The sequence below is a fragment of the Geotrypetes seraphini genome, chromosome 8, assembly GCF_902459505.1.
Source record: "Geotrypetes seraphini chromosome 8, aGeoSer1.1, whole genome shotgun sequence".
NCBI classification, from domain to species: Eukaryota; Metazoa; Chordata; class Amphibia; order Gymnophiona; family Dermophiidae; genus Geotrypetes; species Geotrypetes seraphini.
This window is the reverse complement of record NC_047091.1, coordinates 122455968-122478171: the sequence shown is the minus strand read 5'-3', so window position 1 is coordinate 122478171 and position 22204 is coordinate 122455968. Positions and strand designations below refer to the sequence as shown.

General features: G+C 44.5%; 1 protein-coding gene across 1 annotated transcript in view; it reads right to left on the bottom strand.

Moving 5' to 3' along the window:
* Positions 1-1756: 1756 nt before the first annotated feature.
* The window catches only part of HCN2 (hyperpolarization activated cyclic nucleotide gated potassium and sodium channel 2), a 91307-nt gene continuing 70859 nt past the window's right edge, over positions 1757-22204 (bottom strand). Inside the window, exons 4-8 of the mRNA XM_033956052.1 lie at positions 21341-21559; positions 9946-10092; positions 8520-8760; positions 7704-7868; positions 1757-3441 (exon numbers count right to left, since the gene is read on the bottom strand). Of these exons, the coding sequence (XP_033811943.1) occupies positions 2522-3441; positions 7704-7868; positions 8520-8760; positions 9946-10092; positions 21341-21559 (1692 nt within the window). The 3' untranslated portion in view covers positions 1757-2521. The remainder of the gene's footprint in view (positions 3442-7703; positions 7869-8519; positions 8761-9945; positions 10093-21340; positions 21560-22204) is intronic.

Here is a 22204-nt window from a genome sequence, read left to right as displayed (position 1 = left end):
CCAGTCAGGATCTACGCAAAGAACATGAACATAGCACATGGATCACTATGCATGTTTGAAGGGAAACCTGTATCTAGAACACTGGGAATCTACACACATGTATGCAGAGAGCTGTGTACATAGAATGGGATCTATGCATATAGAACCATGTACATAGCACATAGGATCTATACATACATGTACACATGTAGGCAGCCTTTTCACAGCACACGGGATCTGCATATCTACACATGCACAAAATGCCTTGCCGACACAACACAAGATCTGCATGTGCAGAAATGCAAAACTTTTCATTTATAGTGGGCACCATTCACACATATACAGAACCCAGGGGTACATGCATACAATACTGCAGAATTCTAAAAATAAATTTGCAAATACAGCTGCACACCAGATACAATTTCTATGCAGCTTACGCTTAGGATCTCTGTACACATAGACACACGAACACAAATGCTCCCATAAACACAGCACCAAGGATAGTTGTATATAGACACACATATTCCATTGCACATAGAACTCTGTATCTGCCTATATATACATGCAGTGCCTTGCACACAACACTCAGTTTTGGTGTACACACACAGGCACACAGTCCCCTGCACAATGCTCTATATCTGTCTATATACACATGCATTGCCCTGCACCCAGTGCTCAGTATCAGTGTACACACACACATATTCCCCTGCACATAGCACTCTTTCAGTCTACATAACACACAATGTTCTGTACACAGCATTTAGTATTGGTGTACATACATTGTCTCCCCTGCACTTGGCACACAGGCTTTTTTTTTTATATGAGAGTACATCAAAAAGTAAAGGAAAAATACATTGAATGGCTTTATAGAACCGTGAGCAACTGAACATCTCACTTTTCCACATAGTCCCCGTGCAAGACGACACATTTATTGTATTGTTCAACTAGCTTCTGCATTCCTGCAGAGTTTTTCAGCTGCTTCCGAAGCCAGGTGAACACCACTTCCTTTACTTCATCATGCTTTGTCTTTTGCTTTCTGGACCGCAGTGATGCACCCATATCATATCACCGATGACAATTCTCTCCAGAATACTCGGATCTTCTCCATACCATCCCAGGATCTGGGTCGTGCAGATCAGTAAGCTGTTTGGGAACGCATCGTGCAGACTTTCCTGTATCCCAAGTCGATATCCAAATTTGCAGCCAATTAAGTCTGCTCTAATCAAGGGTTTCTCCCTGTCAATGTGCTCTTGTGTGCGCGATGTTGAATGGTGACCAGAATGACCGTCGGCTACACCTGTTCTTCCCACTTTAAACCTTTTCAACCACTCATAAACCTTTCATTGATTCATGGTGCTATGTCCAGACTGAGTCAATATCCGACAATGAATTTCCACAGGTCTCACTCCCTCTGCCCAAAGAAAAGCACACTACTGCACACTGTTCTTCGAAGGTGCAATCTTGCAATGGAGCATCCATGTTTCTGACCTCGTGGCTACCACACAACTAAAGGCAGAGCGCTGCACTGTGTGTGGACGAACTATCTGAGGCAACGTATGAGTACATACATTGCATTTCGCTAGCTCTGTTCCGGTCATCACGTAATTTAACAATTGCCTTTAATTTTTGATTTGCTCTCATATGATAGACACACACATGCACTCTCCCCTGTACACAGTATTCAGTATTGGTGTACACACACACACTTCCCTGCAGGTGATACTCAGATTTTATATATGATAGACACACACATACCCGCTTCCCTATACACAGCATTTAGTATTGGTGTACACACGTATACACTCTCCCCTGCACACAGTGCTCAGGTTTTGTATATATACATATACAGAGTAGCAGCATAAGGGAACTAAAGACACATAAGGGCTGTTGCCAGGCTTTCTATTATAACTGAAGCCTGACCTTATCGAACATGAGGTGTCTTACACACAGTATATACAGAGGGTTAGATATCATTTGCAGCTTTATCATCTATTTGTCAGGAAGCAAACCACCAACCTTTCTAATGTAGGCCATAGCCTTCAGGTTTGAATAACAAATGGGAGTAGGACTTTGGTCAGTAAAGATTAAATCAGTACAAAGAGAGATTCACCCCTCTCTCAACTCCAGAGCAGGCTATGCTAGGTGAAGGTCAGAGCCTAATTTCATAAATAACCTAGAGGAATTTGATTCTTTTGAAATCAGTTTTCATATTTTTTTGAATCTGTGTGACAAGGTGAAGATCCTAGACTGAGCTTGGCATCCATTGGTATGTGAGATAGCTTCCAGGACCAGCTCTGCTCACAGATCTCTCCTGCCCTGTGACTTTTGTATTAATATCCACGCTGAAGCCAAACGCTTCCAGTCTATCCTGCTGCAAGTCATTCCAGAAGAGGACATTCATGAATTAAGCATATTGGGGGGAGAGGGGAGGGGGGTAATGATTTGTTGCTTCCCATTTCCAGGTTTTTCTGTTCTCCTAGCATTGTCAGTTCCTGCTCTCCCCTGAGTCTTCTCATTTACAATGCTGCATAGGGTCCCAAGGTCACAAGTTGGAAGATAGCCTCGCTTTTATAGGGTCCGTATCAGGGGCACTGACTACTGAATCCTTCCTGGTGCCACCTGAGACACCAGCTGGTATAGGCATTCCTGCGCTGCCTGAGCCCATTGACATCTGATGTGACAATGTGACACGGGAGGGCACTGCCCCTCGCACCCCAGACTGGGGCCCAGAACCAGGTGAGATGGAGGCTTGACCCCCTATTGATGTGCTTGATTCATGGGTGGATTGTGGGGGGCTTTGGCTGAGTGTTTGGGAGACTCCATGAGGAAGGGACGGCTGGGAGGCAGATAAAGGCCTTGACTCCTGACTTAAGCTGCTTGTATGTAAGGCTTGTGTGCTTCTGTGGACTGCTGACTTCTGAGGTGAGCCCGGGGCTTGCTGCTGAGTCAGTGAGAGCTGTGAGCCAGATTCGCCCTTGGAGTCATAGGCAAAGGTCCGACTGTGCAGGGGGCTCTGGGAGGGAGGGCTGGACACCACAGATGCAAAGGTGCTGTTGGAGGCAGGCAAGGGCTGGGGCTGGGAGTACGCCTGGGGATGATGCAGCTGATGTAGGGAGTGCTGCTGAAGCAGAACAGGTGAGATAGAGAAAGGACTGGGGACACCCTGAGCATATTGTAGGCGTCTCATCATCCGGGGTGAGCCCAGGGCCACAGGGCCTATCAATGGGCTAGCCATCTGAGGACAGAAGCTCATGGCAACAGCTTGCTGGAGCGTGGCAATGGCAGAGGGGGCTGGGGGCTGTGCAGGTGCATACATGGCAGTGTGCTGATGGAACTCTGCTTGTTGTACCATCTCACGGTCATATTTCACAATCTCCTGGATAATCTCATTCTCTTGGTTGTTGAAGACTCCCGAGTTGAGATCATGCTGCACCTTGTGCATCAGGATTGAATTCTTCTTTCCTGAGGACATCAAAAAGATAGACCTGAGTTATACACAACGCTGCCATGCACAGTCATCGCCATGGTGCTAGAACAGAACAGTAGGGCCTCGAAAATGATCTGTATGTCTGGGTGGGATTCCTGGTACTGCTACAGACAGGCTACAGAAGCCACCAGCTTAGGGTTACAAGATTTTCCAACAAAGTGCCAGGTTTTGAAAAGCCATCCGGATCCCCGGACATGTCCTCAAAACGAGGACATGTCCGGGGAAATCTGGACGTCTGGTAACCCTACACCGGCTCACAATACTGTGCTAGAGCCAAGCCACAGGGATATTAATTAATTTAGCCCGTCCTCCCAAAGGAGCCCAGAACAGGTTACAAAGGTACATTCACAGTATAGAATCACTTGGTTATTTGAGTCCAGTTGTACAATTGTAAAACCTGCTAATCACTTGCTTCTCTCACACTAGCTACCGCCTTCGATATATATTATGGGAAGAAAAGGAGATATTTTTTCCAGTGCTAGTTCTCTTCAGATCATGTGATTAGGGGCACTGGGTGAGGACTGACAATCATGAGGGTGCCCCTCCAGCAAGATCCCTGTAACCTGAATGTTAGGCTGCTTCAGCAATTCAAACTACATTCTGTGCCTAGGGCAAGATTAATTCGTCGAGGGTCCCTAGGCACACAAGTCTACTGGGCCCCCTGCCCCACCATGCCCAGCGCCATGCCTCACACCCTACCCTGCCCCCATTTATTTATCCATTTTCTAATTTACTTCTTTATTTCCACTTTATTTTTTTTTTTTTTTAACTTCAAAACAAGCAACAAAGATTACCATATCAGTGCCAGTGTACAGTTTTTATTCTATGCAACCTCCAAACATCTCTGAACAAATCCTCCCCCCCCCCCCCCTTCCTTCCTACAGGAAGAGATCTTCAGCTGGCAGGGCTTTGGGAAGCCCACCAATTTATATTTTGCAATTGGGTAGGAGGCATGGGGCAAGAAAATGTAGTGCCCAGTGTCAGCCCTGCTTTAACTTGCTGGCCTTACCAATGTCAGCAAAGGCCTATGGGAGATCATATCATTCATGTCTGACCTTAAGGAATGTCACTGAAAACAGCCTTAGCCAGCCTAAATTAAATCAGTGCTTAAAGGACCTTGCAGCTAAGAGGTGCTAAGAGTTGTTAAGATGTGTTTAATGTCTGATGTTTAGGATGGACAACTTAGGATGCACAGATAGTTAAGGTAATCAGAAACCAGTGTCAGAAGCATACTAGAAATTACATTTGACTCCAGTCTGATCTTCTCCAGTCTCGCACACCTCACTCACCTTCCTTATCAGTGAAACTAACCATTATTTACAAAATAAACAGTTTACAAAATAAAGGGATACTTAACTTCAACAGATTCTATTTTTTTTTTTAGAATAAGACTCCAATCTATAAAAAGCCCCCTCTCAACATCACCCCCTCTTCCTCTTGCTCTCCCTGGAACATCATGCTTCTCTGTCTCAATATCACCCCTTTCCTGTCTCTCTTTCCCTTGGATTCTTTTCTTTGTCTGTTCACTCTCATTCACAAGAGCACAGAAGCAGTCTCTGTATTTGTAAAACTTATTCCTTAATTGTAATGCTTAATTGTAATCTTTATGAATCTTGCTTTCTGTAATATTAAGCCTATTTCTATATTATATTCTTTATGCAAGCACTCTTAGCTGTCTTTGTCAGTAATTTTACTTCCTAATGAATCTTCTGCGAGGATATTGAACCCAGGACCTGGCGGATTGTAAGGCTGCCCTCACATTACCTCTCCAAATCTTACACCCGTCACTTTTTTGGATTAATACATTTCTCAATTAGCTTTCAGAGGTTACAGTATCCCTGTCCTGACCTGAGGAAAAGAGTTATGGTCTCTTAATTAGTAAAAAAAAATGTATTAAAATTAGTTCAATAAACAGGATCACCTTATTTATATTTTCTATTAATAAACGATTATCAACACAGCTACAATAATACTTTATCCTAAAGCAAAAATAAATAAATAAAACAAATAGAATGTTTTTTCTACCTTTGTTGTATGGTTTCTGCTTTCCTCATCTTCTCATCATTCTCTTCCTTCCATTCACTGTCTGCCCTCTTTCTATGCCTTTTCCAGAAACTGTCTGCCTCTCCCTTCCATCTCCCCATTGGTCTGGCATCCATCTACATCTCTACGCTCCCCCCCCATGGTGAGGCATCTGTCTTCTTCCCTTCCATCTCTCCCTCCCGCCCAGCAGATTTTAGCATCTCTCTCCTCCCCTCCTTCCTCCTTTCCTCCTCCCAAGTCTGGTATCTGTCTCCTCCCCATCCCCCCTGCTCTGGCATCTCTCCTCTCCCTTCTTCCTGTTCTTCCCTGGTCTTCCTTCTCAATTTATTTTCTGCCTCTGTCTAAATTTTTTCTTATTATTCATTCCTCAATTTCCTTCTTTCATTGTGTCTACCTACATCTTGGCACCTCTTTCCCTCACCCCTTCCAGTTTCTAACTCTATCCTCTTCTCTCAATCCAGCAGCATGTGCCCTTTTTTCTTTCTCCTCCCCACTTCCTTCCAGCGTCTGCTCCCCTCTCTCATCCCCTTCCATTTAATGTCTGTCTCCCCCTCTCCCCTACACTTCCATTTAGCATCTGTCCCCCTCTCTCTACCCCTTCCATCTACTGTTCATCTTTTCTCTGCCCCTTCCATCCACTGTCTGACCTCTCTGCCCTTTCCATCCAGTGTCCGATCTCTCTCTCTTAGATATGGCATCTTCCCTCTTTCTATGTCCCTTCAATAAACTGTCTATTCTGTGCCCCTTCTCTCCTTTGTACATGATTCATTTTAGCTTCACCCCTCTCCATTTTTCTGTATCCACCCCTTCCCCTATGCTCTGGCATCTCTCTTCTCCTTTCCTTCCTTCCCACTCAACCCCCATGGCCTGGCATCTCTCTACTCTCCTTCTCTTCTATCTCTCCTTCCCCCTCCATGCTCTTGCATCCCCTCTCCTTCCTTTCCCTCTGGTCTGGCATCTGTCTCCTTAGTTGCCCTTCCCTCCCCCATGCCCTGGCATCTTTCTGCTCTCCTTCTCTTCTATCTCTCCCTCCATTATCTAGCATCTCCTCTCTTTCCTTTCTCTCCCTCCCTCTTTCCTTGCCCCTGGTCTAGAATCTGTCTCCTTCCCTTCCCTCCCCCTCCATGGTCCGGTATCTTCTTTCCTTTCCTTCCCCTCCCTTCCCTGGTCTTCCTTCTTCCTCCTTCCCTCTTGCTCCCCAATTGGATGCAGCAGCATTTCTCTTCCCCCCCCTCCAAAGCAGCACAGTGCAGCCTTCATAACTCTGCTCTTGCTGGCTTTGAGACTTCCTCACTGCCGGAAACCGGAAGAAGGTGGGACTCGACAGAGAAGGAGGCCCAATGCCAGCAAGAGCAGCCAATTGTGACTGTTGGCACTGCCGGAAGCTGTCACTATGGGAGTGAATTGGCTGTTCCTAACATGTCCTCCTGCCATACCCAGAGCACGAGGAGCCACCCATGGTAAGGAGCCCTCTTTTGGCCCATCTCTCTTCCCCTCACAAATTCTTGTCTTCCTCCTAGGCCTCCAACTGCCTAACCCTTATTGCCAACCTAGTGACCCGACACGGTCCGTGTTTCGGAAAACACACCTTCCGCAGGGGTCCATGGTGGATAAGGTTTTGTAACAAACAGCATAAAAAGGAGCAAACGAGTGCCTGGATAAGTGCAATGCTGGATTTTAGAAAAACGTTGTGATCAAGGTAGAAAAAACGCCACAAACCTTGATCACAACGTTTTTATAAAATCCAGCATTGCACTTATCCAGGCACTCGTTTGCTCCTTTTTATGCTGTTTGTTACAAAACCTTATCCACCATGGACCCCTGCGGAAGGTGTGTTTTCCGAAACACGGACCGTGTCGGGTCCCTTGGTTGGCAATAAGGTTGTATATTCTATTACAGTTAAAATAAATAGTACCTGCATCTTGTACATAGCCTGCAGTTGTTTTGGTTTTTGCTTGCTGCTAGTTTCACTGCAGTTTCTGTTGGATTTTTCTTTGGTTTGTGTTTCATGTTTCAAAACACCATTTATATGTCCCCACAAGTATTGGTAACTAAGACCAATTAGCAACTTTCACAAAGAAGAGCAGTGTATAAACCCCCCCCCCACCACACACACACACACATATCTATCCCTGTGGAAGGATACATAGCTTTCTATGTGTATCCATGACCTCTGTGGTATGGAATAACTTACCTATTCTGTCCAGTCTGTCAATAGCCACCGTCTCAAAGGCTCTCCTCATCATGGGATATTCCTCTAGCACCTCATTGAAATTATCAACAGAGAGAGAATAGAGTCGGCAATAAGTATCAGCCCGTACACTGGCTGTACGGCGGCCTCGGGTCAGCAAGCAGATTTCTGGGGATCACAGAGAGAAACAGCAAAAGAAACTGAGTGCCCCACTGTTCTAGCAATACACGGTGAAAATGCATTCAGTACTTTCTCATTCCTCAGCTCCATACCCCAGTGCCCAGCAATGGCCTTCTGAGTGGGTCAGACCAATGGTCCATCAAGCCTGTTCTCACGATGGCCAATCCAGGTTACTAGAACCTGGCCAAAACCCAAGAAGTAACAATATTTCACGCTACCGATCCAAGGCAAGCAGTGGCTTCCCCCATGTCTTTCTCAGTAACAGACTATGGACTTTTTCTCCAGGAAATTGTCCAAACCTATCTTAAAAACCAGTTACGCTATCTGCTCTTACCACAACCTCTGGTAATGCGTTCCAGAGCTTAACTATTCTCTGAGTGAATGAAAATTTCCTCCTATTGGTTTTAAAAGTATTTCCCTGCAACTTCATCAAGTGTTCCCTAGTCCCCTAGCAGTTGTTACCAGGCTCCCTTGAAAAAGTCAGATGAGAAGACAGAAGAAAACTTGGATATGATATTTCCCTAGAGAGAACTGGATGGAGCTAAGGAGAGAGGTCCCTGGTGATGCTGAATATGAAGGAGCACTGGGAGAATGAAATGCCACAGGAACCTTGTTTGGGAGCAACATTGGGTTTCTTACCTCCAAAGTAGGAGCCATCAGATAGTTTCATCTCCTTGTTCCCCTTGGTGAGTACACTAACCACACCATGCTGGATAAAATACATCTTTTTACCAATGGTCCCCTCTCGGATGATGTAATCTGTAGGCTGGAACACTTCAAATTTGAGCTTGGTGAGCATGCCCGTGACAAAGTTGGGGTCTGCATTGGCAAACAGGGGCATGGAGGCCACCAACTTCCGACAGTTGAAGTTCACAATCTCCTGATAAAAGGAAAGGAACAATATATATGAGAAGGAGAGAGGGGTTCAGGGATGGAAATGATGATAAATATGCCAAGACGAGGATGAGAAGCATTTTTTATTTTATTTATTTATTGAAAAAATTCTTACACACATAATCTACAATTCTCGGCGGGGAACAACTAAACAAACAAAATATAAAAACAAATGAACATAAATAAAATATGGATACAGGAAAATCAAAATATAAAGCCCTTTCAAAGATGAGAGTGGGGGGATAAGAACATAAGAAGTTGCCTCCACTGGGTCAGACCAGAGGTCCGTGTCCAGCGGTCCGCTCCCGCGGCGGCCCATCAGGTCCAAGACCTGTGAAGTGGTCCCTGACTATTCCTATAACCTACCTATACTTTTATCTGTAAGCATTAATGTTCAGTTTTGCTTGGATGCCTGTCTCTCTGTTCTTCCCATTAGAGATGCTCTGTTTTATACTCTGCCAATAACTATCTCCATTATAAAATTTCCCCATTATAATACCACTTTTTGCAGTTTGATTTGTTGAGTAGGCAGTCTGCTCGACCAGTCAAACTGCATCAAACAAAAAGTAAACAAACAAACAAAAAAGCAGGGCTCTTGGGCTGGGGATTCTTCAAACCCCGTGAAGGACCTGACTACTGATCTGAATTTGATTTTCTGAGCAGCTCCTGCCTGTTCCCTGCTCAGTCAATCAAATTCAGAGCAGCGTGCTCAAGGTTTTTAGGGGGTGGGGCAGATCCCCTGAAGACCCTGACTGCATGCCACTGCTTAAGACCTGTTGTGTAGGGTTACCAGACATCTGGATGTCCCTGGACATGTCGTCCTTTTGAGGACTTTGTCCGGGTTTTGAAAAGCCTTCTCTCAATCGCATTGGGCAGGAGGCAATCCGCGCATGTGTGGATGTCACACGATGACATCACGCGCGAATTGCCTTCTGCCTGACCAAAGCAGGCAGTGGGAGGCGGAGCTAGGGCGGGCCTGGGGGTGTGTCCAGGGTGTCCGGATTTTACAGTCGTGTTGTGTAAAATTAGGATGATGTAGTGAGAGCAGATCTCTAATAGCTGGACTCTCAGAGACAGCTTCCAGTCTATAAACCTAAGTTTTAGTTTCGTTTAGGTATACTAAATCTGAGAGCATTGCACCCTATCAAGGGCTGGACATGTCTCTCCATACCTCTCTTAGGGGCTCATTCAGCTCCTCCAAAATACTGTCTTCATCAAACATCTTCCCCTGGTAGCGGTGCTCATAGTAGTCATGAATCCTCTGCCGGAAGTCAGCAGGCAGTTTGTGGAAAGACATGTACTGCTCCACTTGCTTGTACTGCACAGAGAGAAAACCTGTCATTACAGCCCTTCTTCATCAGATGGCGCCACAAGGGGGCAAGTACACTTACTTATTTGGGATGCTGAACTTGGTTCAAAAGCTGGATGTTAAAAAGTTGACAATACAAATTGCATCCGATTTAAGCTAAATCTTAAGCCAATTTCTGAAAACCTAATGGTATATACTCTAAGCACAATATCTCAAAAATTCAGCTGAAAAAAGGTTGGGTGCCATGCAGAAGATGTACTCTAAATTATTCCTTCTCATCTGCCCCTTGGTCCAGTTCCCTCAGAGACAAATGGTGCCTATAAGGCTGAAACCCAGAGGAGCCAGTAATGTGACCCTGATACAATGGCACACCTAGCTGGGAGTTAGTCAGTTCCTTGGTCACAGCTCCCCTTCTGTCTTTATGTCATCGAGGGGAACCAAGGTTCTCTCTCCCCCCCCCTTTGAAATGGGATAATGACATCAGTTAAATCCCATTTAGAACAGAACAGACTGTGCAGGGATCTCCACATCGAGGGGCTTCCAATCTTTTAATCTGCTTGAAGATGTGAATATTGATTGATTTATGATGGCATTTAAAGTCTTCAACAATTCAGACCAGTTCCAAACAACGAATGTTTCATAATTGCAAATATTCACACAAATCCAGAGTACAGAATGACACAGGGATAAATTTGTCCCCGTAGGAACTCAATTTCCCTGTCCCATCCCTGCGAGTTTTGTCATTGTCCCTGTCTCTGCCCCATTCCTGTTTGCTCTGCCTTAACCGCACAAGCCTCGGGCACTTATGATTTTAAAGTGTTCGAGGCTTATGCAGATGAGGACAGAGCTTGCAGGAATGGGGCAGAAACAGGAAAAGAACTTGCAAGGACAGAACAGGAAAATGAGTTCCCGTGGGGATGGGAAAAAATTTGTCCCTGTGTCATTCTCTAATCCAGAGTAGTCTGGGAAACACCATATATTTGGGAAAAAATCAGTATCATATTGACACTGTTCTTGCAGGTGTATGATTATTCCACTAAATAAAGTTTGTCAACATTTCAAAGACATAAAGCTAGATCTGAATCATGTTTGAGGTGGCCCTCTCAACTCTTAAATTTCTTTTTCCTTCAAATGCTGTCTGTCTCCTGGTAGCTGACAGATTCTGACTTTGCCTAACTGTCCAGGGATTTCTACACAAAAACATTAGAATTACACACACATAGAAACATAGAGTATGACGGCAGAAAAGGGCCGGCGGCCCAACAAGTCTGCCCACTCGAGAACCCTCCCTCCTTTGAGAATCCATCTTTTAAGTATAACTCCGTAGCAACCCCCCCTGTTTGTCCCATCGTCTCTTGAAGTCGAGCAAGTTACTGGCCTCGACTACCTGGCGTGGAAGACCATTCCATCGATCAATCACCCTTTCGGTGAAGAAGTATTTCCTGGTGTCACCATGAAATCTTCCCCCCTTAAGTTTTAGCGGATGCCCTCTTGTCGCCGTGGGACCCGTAAGAAAAAAGATGTCTTCCTGCACCTCAATGCGGCCCATGATATATGAATGTTTCTATCATGTCCCCCCTTTCTCTGCGCTCTTCGAGAGAGTACAAGCGAAGTCTGCTCAGACGTTCTTCATATGGGAGATCTTTAAGTCCTGAGACCATCCTAGTGGCCATTCTCTGAATCGACTCCGTTCTCTTCACATCCTTTTGATAGTGTGGCCTCCAGAACTGGACACAGTACTCCAGGTGAGGTCTCACCATGGATCTGTATAACGGCAGTATGACTTCAGGCTTTCAGCTGATAAAGCTCTTTCTGATGCAACCCAGCATTTGTCTAGCCCAGTGGTTCCCAAACCTGTCCTGGGGGACCTCCAGCCAGTCAGGTTTTCAAGATATCCCTAATGAATATGCATGAGAGAGATTTGCATATAATGGAAGTGAAGGTATGCAAATCTCTCTCATGCATATTCATTAGGGATATCTTGAAAACCTGACTGGCTGGGGGTCCCCCAGGACAGGTTTGGGAACCATTGGTCTAGCCTTTGCTGAAGCTTTCTCCACCTGATTGGCAGCTTTCATATCTTCCTGGATGAGAACTCCCAAGTCCCTTTCTGCAACAGTTCTTGTTATGTTCTCACCGTTCAAGGTGTATGTTCTGCATGTTTTTTGCCATTAAAATTTAGTTGCCAAGTACTGGACCATTGTTCTAGTAAAAGTAGGTCCTGCTCCATAGTGTTGGGCCTGGTTGCGCTGTCAGGTTCTGTTGCCTTGCCCACACAATGTTTTAGAATTCTGCATTGCTTATTAGTAGTGTTTTTGTGCTAAGATTCCCCATCCTAAGGCCTGATATTCCCTCTCACCTTTTCCTTGCTCAGACTCTAGCTTCCCCTGTTCCCTCCCTCATTTCAACTGCAGATCTCCCTCCTTCTAACTACCAGAAAGACTCCACATTCTGTCTGTCTTCAAGGTGTCCTCCCCCCACACATACAAGGGTGGTTTGAAATGTTCAGTTAAAAAAACATTTATATTTCTCAATATAGGGCTGAACATTTATAATAATAATAATAATAATTTTATTCTTATATACCGCCATACCCTTCGAGTTCTAGGCGGTTCACAACAATTACATTAGGATCCGCATTGACATGCCGATTTACAACAATTTATTAGATCAACAACACATTTAGCCGAACTTGGCTGATGCAGAAGGGAGAGGGTGGAAGAGAGGGAAGAGAGCGTTTAGGGGCCCGGTAATGCCGGAAGGGGGGCGGTTACGGGTCTTGTTTGTTGAATAGGTAAGTTTTGAGTGTTTTTCTGAAGCCGAGGTAAGTGGGGGCCTCAAGTATCATTTGGGCGAGCCATGGGTTCATCTTGGCTGCTAGGAAGGCAAAGGTTTTGTCTAGGAATCTATTGAGATGACAAAGCTTTAGCGAGGGGTAGGCGAACAGTTGAATTCTGCGGGATTTTTTGCTGGTGCAGTAAAGGTTAAAGAGGGGGTTTATGTATCTTGGCGAGAGGCCATTTACCGATTTGTAGCAGAAGCATGCAAATTTGAAGAGTCCAGTGAGTGTCCAGTTTTTCCACCCTGTCAGAAATATAGATTTTTGTCAAATAAAAAAATATATATATACAGTCAAACCTCAGTTTACGAGTACATCGGTTTGCGAGTGTTTTGCAAGAAGAGCAAAACATTCTCGCAAATCGTGACTCACAAACCGAGCATTGGCTCGATTTGCGAGTCCCCCCGCCCGCTAACCGGCATCGCCCCCCTCGCGAATGCCGCCCCCCCTGCGCTCAAACTGGCATTCCCCGCCCAAACTGAAAGCTTACTCCCTCAATGTGGCACCAGCAGGCAGCACCAACCCACAGGAAGTGCCAGTGCCCGAAGATCGTGCCTCTCCTCCGACTGGGCCTTGAGCTCTGCGCATGCTCAAAGCCTTCTGGCTCTTGTTCTCTTCGAGAATCTCGGAAAGGCAGGAGCCAGAAGGCCTTGAGCATGCGCAGATGCTCAAGGCCCAGTTGGAGGAGAAGCACAATCTTCAGGCACCGGCACCTCCTGTGGGTTAGTGCTGAGTGCGGGTGCCACATTGGGGGGGTAAGCTTTCAGTTTGGGTGGGCGGGGGATGCCAGTTTGCAAGGGGGGAGATGCCGGTTCACGGGGGGAGGGAGATATGGAAGTGCACCAGTGGCCTCGGGGGTGAGGGGTCTTTTGGGGATGGGGTGGGGTGGGGTGGGGTGGAGCAGCGTCGGTGGCCGGGGGCGGAGAATGGGAGGTGGAATGAATCAAACGAGTTTCCCTTACTTTCTATGGGGAAACTCGCTTTGATATAGGAGTAAATTGGTTTACGAGCATGCTTCTGGAACGAATTATGCTTGTAAACAAGGTTCCACTGTATATATATATATATATATATTTTTTTTTTACCAAACTTTTCAAATCACCCTCATATATTCCCACCTCTCCATTTTTCTCCCCCAATCCCCACAATAATCCCACCTCTTCTTTCTACCTAGGCACCTACCCACTTCCCCTCTCTTTCCCCCCAACCCCCAAGGAACCCCTCCATCTTTCATTCTTTCTCCTTCCCTCAAGCACATGCCCCCAGTTATAGATCCCAAACCCCTGCCCCCATGACTCACCATGTAGCAAGAAATTATTAATTTTGGCTGGATTTAGTAATTAAAGAATTATAAAATTATTGCCTGAACCAAAGTGTGTTTCTGATTTGAACTCTAAGAAACTCCAGCCATCTGCTGTTAAGTTAAGCACCTATTCAGTGGATAACAATGGATGACAGGGTGTTTGCCAGTATCTCCTCACAACACATTCAACTAAGCAACAGTATGAACTGCCCCCAGTCTGCAAGGACAATACGTAGTATTGGGACACTATTAAAAGTCAATAAGACCCTGCCTAGCCACAATATGTAGCAGATCCTAAGCCACTCAAGGTTGAAAAGATGGCCATTTGCCTGCAATTGAAAAACAATGCCTGTCTTTAACTTAGTAAAGACACTATTATAATTCAATTATTCACTGCCCTACTCAGCAATGAAGGACAAAGCAACCAATCAGGAACACGAAAAAAAAAAAAAAAAAAAAAAGTTTTGAACTGAAAATTCTGCTCTGGGATTGAAGAAAATGCCAGACTCCTCAGAGATTGGACAGTTTCTGCTTACCAGACTTCAATTCCCCAGAATCCATAAAAAGAGAAATTAGGTCCTTATCTGATCATTTTCTTGTTTTTAGTCTCTCCAGACCTGCACAGATACGGATGGGTTTACACTCCTCTGCCAGCAGGTGGAGACTGAGACACTAACTTTTGGTCATCAGTACAAGTGGGCTGTGCAGTCCCTCTTACAATCAGTCTTAACGACTAGTCAAGCCGAAAACAACAAGGCTGAAAAACAATAACATTCCAGCTCAACACTTACAAAGGAGAATCAAAGGGAAAACACTGTTAGACACTGATTAGAATAAGAACCTTTCAGAAACACCCCATAGTTCGCCAGCTAAACCAGCCAAACCAAATGCCACTGCTCTTTAAACCTCCGAACCACCAAGTCCCGCAGAAAACCCCATAATCTTTGTGAAAAAAATGCCAAACAAAATGACAGGGCCAGTCTGGAGGGTCTAAAAGAAAGAAAATTAGCAAGTAAGAACCTAATTTCTCCTTCTTTAGCATCCCTCCAGACCAGCACAGAAACGGTTGGGATATACCAAAGCAGTACCCATCATGGTGGGACCCCCGAAGGACTGACACAAGAACATGCTCACTGAACACCACGTCCTGATGTACCTGAACATCCACACGGTAGTGACGAACAAAAGAATGGAGAGAAGACCAAACCGCAGCTTTGCAGATATCCACCAGAGGTACAAGACAAGATTCAGCCCAAGAAACTGCTTGACCCAAGTGGAATGAGCTTTGAGAAATTCTGAAACTGGTTTCTTTTGGAGAAGGTATGCCAAAGTGATAGCTTCCTTGATCTAGTGTGCAATGGTAGCCTTGGAAGCACTGTCCCCCTAATAAGAACCTGCTAAGAGGACAAAAAGACAATCCAATTTACGGAACTCCTAGGTCTGTTGAACATAAGAGCGAAGGACCCTACGGACATCCAACTTACCCAACTATCTCTGCGCCAATGACCCCTCCTGACTACCCAAGACCAGGAGGACCACAGACTGGATGACATGAAACAGCGAGATCACCTTCGGAAGAAAGGAGGGAACCAGCCGCAACACAACCCACTCCCTAGAGAACTCCAGGAAGGGAGGCATACACAAAAAGGCCTACAGTTCTGAAATGCATCTCACGGAAGTAATGGCCACCAAGAACACTGGTCAGGTCCTTCAACTGGTCAGGTCCTTCAACATTCAGGCAGCGAGAGGCTCAAACGGAGGACGAATGACCATGGAGAGAACTAGATTGAGATCCTAGGCAGGAACGGATGGCTGAACTGGTGGCCAGAGCAATTTTGAAGCTCTCAAGAACCGAATCACATCCGGAGAAGAGGCCAAATGCTTATCATGCAAGAGACTGCAAAAGGAAGACAAAGTGGCAATCTGCATCCAAAGAGAGGACCAGGCAAGATCTCGCTCCAGGCTATCTTGCAAAAACTCCAGGATGTGAGGCAAAGCAGCGCGAAGGGGAACCACACAACGAGTAGAACACCATTCTTCAAAAAGATGCCAAACACGCACATAAGCCCAAGAGGTGGAAATTCTCTGAGACCCTAAGAGAGTGGAGATCACCTTTTTTGAATATCCCTTCTTCCTTAGGCAAGCTCTTTCAAGAGCCAAGCCAAAAGACAAAAGGGACCTGAATCAAACATTGGAATGGGACCCTGAGTCAGAAGATCGGGCAAGAGGGGCAGCAGGAGCGGATCTGCCACTAGCAGACAAACCAGATCCGCACACCATGGGCGCCTGGGCCAGTCTGGAGCCATGAGAATCACGTGACCTGTGTGCTGAGCAATCCAAAGAACTCTGCCCACCAGAGGCCATGGAGGAAAGACATACAGCAGGCCGTCCAAAGGCCAAGCCTGCACCAGAGCATCCAGTCCCTTGGTCTAGCAATCCCTACGCCGACTGAAGAACTTTGGTGCTTTGGCGTTGACACTCGTGGCCATGAAATCCATGATTGGCTGACCCCAAGACTAAACAATCAACTCGAAGGCTTCCAGCTGAGACACCACTCGCCAGTATCCAGCACATGACGACTGAGAAAATCCACCTGGACATTGTCTATGCCAGCACTGTGGGAAGCCGAAATGTCCTGAAATGAGCCTCCACCCCGATAAGGATACACCAGAATGCCCTCCTTGCTGGCCACAGTATCTGCAACTGTCATAGAGACAGATATGTACTGTTTAATGCAGATATTTGGGGGGTGGGAGGGGGTCAGTGACCACTGAGGAGTGTGTGAGGTTTAATAATGTATTGATTATGGTTTAATGATGTCTGTATTGAAACCATCCCAGGAAACGCAAACACCATTAGAAAGCTTATATAAACTGCTCTGAATTGACTCCCCCAGTCATTAGCATCAATTCAAAAATATCCACTCGGACATTTTGACTAGTAAGATGTCTAAGTGTCCATCTTTTGGATGCTTATGTTTTTTTTTTTAATGAGCCCCATAGAATTCCATTAATTTTAGCTCTTGTCCATAAAGTTCACTATGTTAGTCTCCCACTGTTTCTGTCACAATTTTTGATACAATATTCTCCTCTCTGAACGCTTATTCTTCTCAACAAAATCATTTTGTGGTGCCTAGTCTTAGATAGATTGTTTTTCATTCTATTAGAAGCACTTGCTTTTGGGTTGCTGGATTAACTTTATGGAATACTGTTTTTGAGACTATAACCCTCATTTGAGAAGTTTAAGTCTGGACTAGAGGCTCATTTCTTTTGGGATGCTTTTGCTTAATCCAGTATGATGGTTCAAATTCTGGGCTATAAGCATAACTGTGCATGGAAAGCAGGAGGATTAGTTTCTGTGATTCATAACCACAGTTGTTTTCTCTTTTCTCTTTCCATTTCGCTACCTTACAATTTTTGTAAGCCGTTTAGAAGGTTAAACTGTTGGGCAGGATAGCAAACGATAAATACACTTGAATTATGAAATGTGTTATCCATATGCACTTTCATTGCTCTCGTAGCCTTACGACACCTCACACATATGCACTTTGTTGCTCTTGCAGTTTTATAATTCTATATTTTTCATTTTGTATTTTTCACTATGTGGGTGTCCTATTCACATTTTACTGTCCTTAATCTACCTTTATTCACATTATATAGATTGTTACCTATATCATCCATGTTTGTCTTCTCATATCTGTTTATTAGCACACCACATGACAAGTGTTTATGTATTTATATATTTGTTATCGTATACCTTTAGCTATGTTCATTTCCATTTGTTAGGACCCCTGAAGAAGGCGTGTTAACCGAAACACAGACCGTGTCGGGTCCCATGGTTTGTTAAAAGGTGGTAACATTAACCGCATTTAATAATAGACACAATAAACATAGCCTGCATCTTGTACGTTTTGGCTGCAGTTTTTCCTTGTCCGTTATGACACTAAACTAAACTAAACCTTAAGTTTGTATACCGCATCATCTCCATAAAGATAGAGCTCAACACGGTTTACAGGTAATTCAATAAATGAGGGAAGGACATAATAAGAAATTAGAGGTTATGAAGAGGATAGCTAGCTTTACATTTTAAATAGAGAGCTTTACGTTTTGGAGAAAAGCCAGGTTTTCAGATGCTTTCGGAATAATTGGAATAATAGGTTCTGCAAAGGGGCAGGGAGGTTATTGCAAAGCTCAGTGAATTTGAAAAAAAGGGATTTCACTAGTTTACCTGCATACATGACACCTTTTAACGAGGGGAAAGATAGTTTGAGTTTGTGGGAGGATCTGGTAGTGTAAGGTCTCGAAGAATTCCAGGATAGTGGAATTAGGGGAGGAAGAATGCCATGTAGGATCTTGAATATTAGGCAGGTACATTTAAAGTGAATCCTAGAAATCACCGGAAGCCAGTGAAGTTTTGACAGAAGTGGGGAAACATGATCGAATTTGCTTTTTGCGAAGATCAACCTGGCCACAGTGTTCTGGAGAAACCTAAATTTTTTTCCTCAGTGGTGACTTTTAATGCTGAATTTAGCATCATGTAGCTATAATCTGGTCCCAATGTGCATCACTTTGCACTTGTCCATGTTTTATGTCCAGTCTTCCAGCCTCCCTAGATCCTCCTGCAATTTTTCAGTCTGTATGTGATTTAACAACTTTAAATCGATTTATGCTTTCTGTTCTCCTTGTTCTCATTTCCAGATCGTTTAAAAATAATAAAAAAACTAAACTAACCCCCAAACACTGATCTTAGTACAGATTGCTGTGGTACTCTACTATTCACTTTTTTTTTCCATTGACATAATTGACCATTTATATCTAGTCTATTCTCCATTTTCTATCTTTTAGTCAGTTCCAGATTCACAACAGGATATTGCCTCCTATGCCATGACTTTTTAATTTCTTTAGGAGTCTCTCAAGAAGGACTCATTCAGTGTTCTCGGACTCCCAATTAGCTAAGCTCTTCTGTGTCAGTGGCAACCAAGTTATCAGTTAATTCCATTTCTCAAGGACCAGGTATCCCCTGGATGCCTCTTCTCCCTATCCAGCACAGCTTGCTTCATTTCCTCTGAATCCTTTATCTCCTTCTTTAAGTGTTTCCCTGCAGATATGAGACATATCTGACATGTAAGAATAACCTGCCAGTCAAACCCAATAAATCCACAATATTCTATGATTCATAGTCTGATTTCTCTGCTTGACTCCAAATTCCCTTCATAGAAAGGAGAATAAAAAATGTACTGGTTTCTTCTAAATGCAGAGGTCTGCACTATTTTAGACCTTATGGCTTATTAAAATTTGATGGACTGCCTTTTCTAACAAGGGGTTAAAAAACTAAATACACTACTGGTCAGTCATAGCAGGAGGAAAGGAATGCCATCCAAAACAGAAACTAAAAATAATTTCTCTCTCGTCTTTTGTCATAAATAGTAGTGGTGATAGATATGTTAACGCTTCCCAGTCTGCATTCATAACTAAGTATACCTAGTCCAGTGATATTCACATCCAGTCCGTGAGGGTCACAAACAGGCTTTTAGGCTACTTCTAATGAATATACATGCAAGAGATCTTCATACAACATGCAAATCTATTCCATGCTTATTCATTCAGGACAACCTCAAAGCTTGACCTGTCAGTAGCCCTCAAGGACACTAGCATATGAATGGCCTTGAAAACTCCATGTCCTTGTCCAAGGTGCTGAATCTGGCCCGGTGCTATGTATAGTACTTTATTATTTATTTAGCTATTTTAGTTATTTATATAATGCCTATTAATTGTCTAAGTAGTTTACATTCAGGGCTCAGTCATTTGTCATAATGCAGTGGTTTGAACTTCCAGTGGATTGCAGGACAAAAGCCAGTGTAGTTTTACAAGAGGTAGGTCTTGTCAGAGAAATCAATTTCTTTGACTGGGTGACCAGAGAAAGAATGCACTTGAGTTCAGCAAGGCTTTGATAGATTCCTCATGGGCAACTCAAACGGAATGCCCTTGGTATAGGCCCTGATGTGACTGAAATGGTTAGGAATTAGTCAAGTGGGAGATGAGAAAGGAACATTACCAGTGGTGTTCTGCAAGAATTGGACATTCATCTGGTTCTTTTCAACATTTCAATGTGATATTATGGGAAAGCTATCTGAAAAAGGCTTGCGGATGATACCAAAATCTCCAATAAAAGCCAACTGAGTTTTGATTTCAGCTTTGGTGCCGAAATGGCTCAAACTTCATGTTCAGGATTTTTTCAGTTTTGGAACTGAAACTTTATGCAGGGTTCTCAAGCTCTTCCTCTTCACCCCCAGATAATGCAAGTCCTCTTCTATCCCTCTCCCAGGCCCACCCATTGGTCCCCCCCCCCCCTGGGCTTACCATCATCTTCTTGTGGTCGAGTGGATAATCAAGGCAGAAGTGAAGCCCAGTCAATCTTGCCCATGATGGCTCCAATCTCAAAATGGCTGCTGCAACCTCCACTGGCAGTCTCGCGAGATTGCAGCAGTTATTTTGGCAGTGGAGAAGACATGGAGCAGGAACAATCACCAGTCATTTCTGCTCAACCATGCACTAGACCACCAGGGATTGGATGGGAAGCCAGGGGAGAAGGAGGCTCATTCTGTGCACCGGCATTGAATTTCTGGTCTATTTCAGTTTCATTTTAGCTTGAGTTAGAACTTCTCTCAGAAGATGAAGACAGGAAGAGATTTCCACCTGGTAATACACTCTGTCATCTTTGTGGTATCTAGTAATACAGGTTTAGTCCTCCTCCCCTAACTACTACCCTCATTCTCCACTGCCCCAAGCCTTGCAAGCACTGGGTTCTGAGTCAACAGCTTTGCGCTACCCCTTCATCATTCCTTGTTCTCTCACACTGTCCTTAGCCTGTAAGCTCTTTTAGGGTTAGGACTCATCTTTCCATCTTTCTCTCATTTTGCTCCTCTGATTTATTTTATAAAACCTTCACTTAGGATTGTTCCCAGTGATATTACATTACATTAGTGATTTCTATTCCGCCATTACCTTGTGGTTCAAGGCGGATTACATACGAATTGTCATGACATTAAAGAATGTAAATAATAATATAGCAGCAGCTGCAAGACCCAGGCCTCAGAAGCCATAGCCCTTTCCTACCTTTTCCTGATACTGGCGTCGTGATGAGTCCAGTGACTGAATAAGGGCTGTGGCATGACCAATGAACATGGCATAGCAGGTGGCTCCCACGATCATACTCAGCATGGTTAACCAGATATCTGACATACTCTCGGGAGCTTGACGCCCATAGCCAATGCAGAGCATATGGCTCATGGCCTTGAAGAGGGCAAAAGAGTACAGCTCGCTCCAGGAGTCATTCTGAAAATTCCAAAAGCAAAAGGAACTCATTAAGTGAGCTGAGCCCAGCAGTCCCTACATTCCTGTGCCACTCTCAGGGGCTTGTATTAAGGTCCAGTCAATATTAGACAAATACATACTTGACACTCAATCTGATTTATTCCCAAGGTTTTAAAGCAGTTTACAAAGGTAAGCAAGTCCAAACCTGGCATTTAGAGGGGAGATAAATTTCACGCTACCAATTCACACTACCTGTAGAAATTAAGGGGTAGACATTTAGCCCCTGGCAACTAAAAGTTTTCAAACTGCTTGTAGATGTAGGCTGAATTAACCCTAGATATTGAGTGCCAAACCACATCCGGATTCCAGCATTGAATATCTGGGTATGTGCGGTCACCCGGAAGTTAATCAGGCACCGACCGATATTTAGACCAGTGCCTGGTTAGCTCATCAGATAAAGTTAGGACTGTCTTTTCTGTGAGATGGCAGGTTCATCAGTGAAGATTAAATCTTTCAGAAAAGCCAATGCTCCAAACAGTGGCGTTGTAAGGGGGGAGGGGCGATGGGGGCAGTCCACCTTGGACACCCCCTCCTCCTCTTCCCATTCCTCCCCTCCATGCATGCGCCCCCTTCCCCCATACCTCTAGTTGAAGTTGTCATCAACAA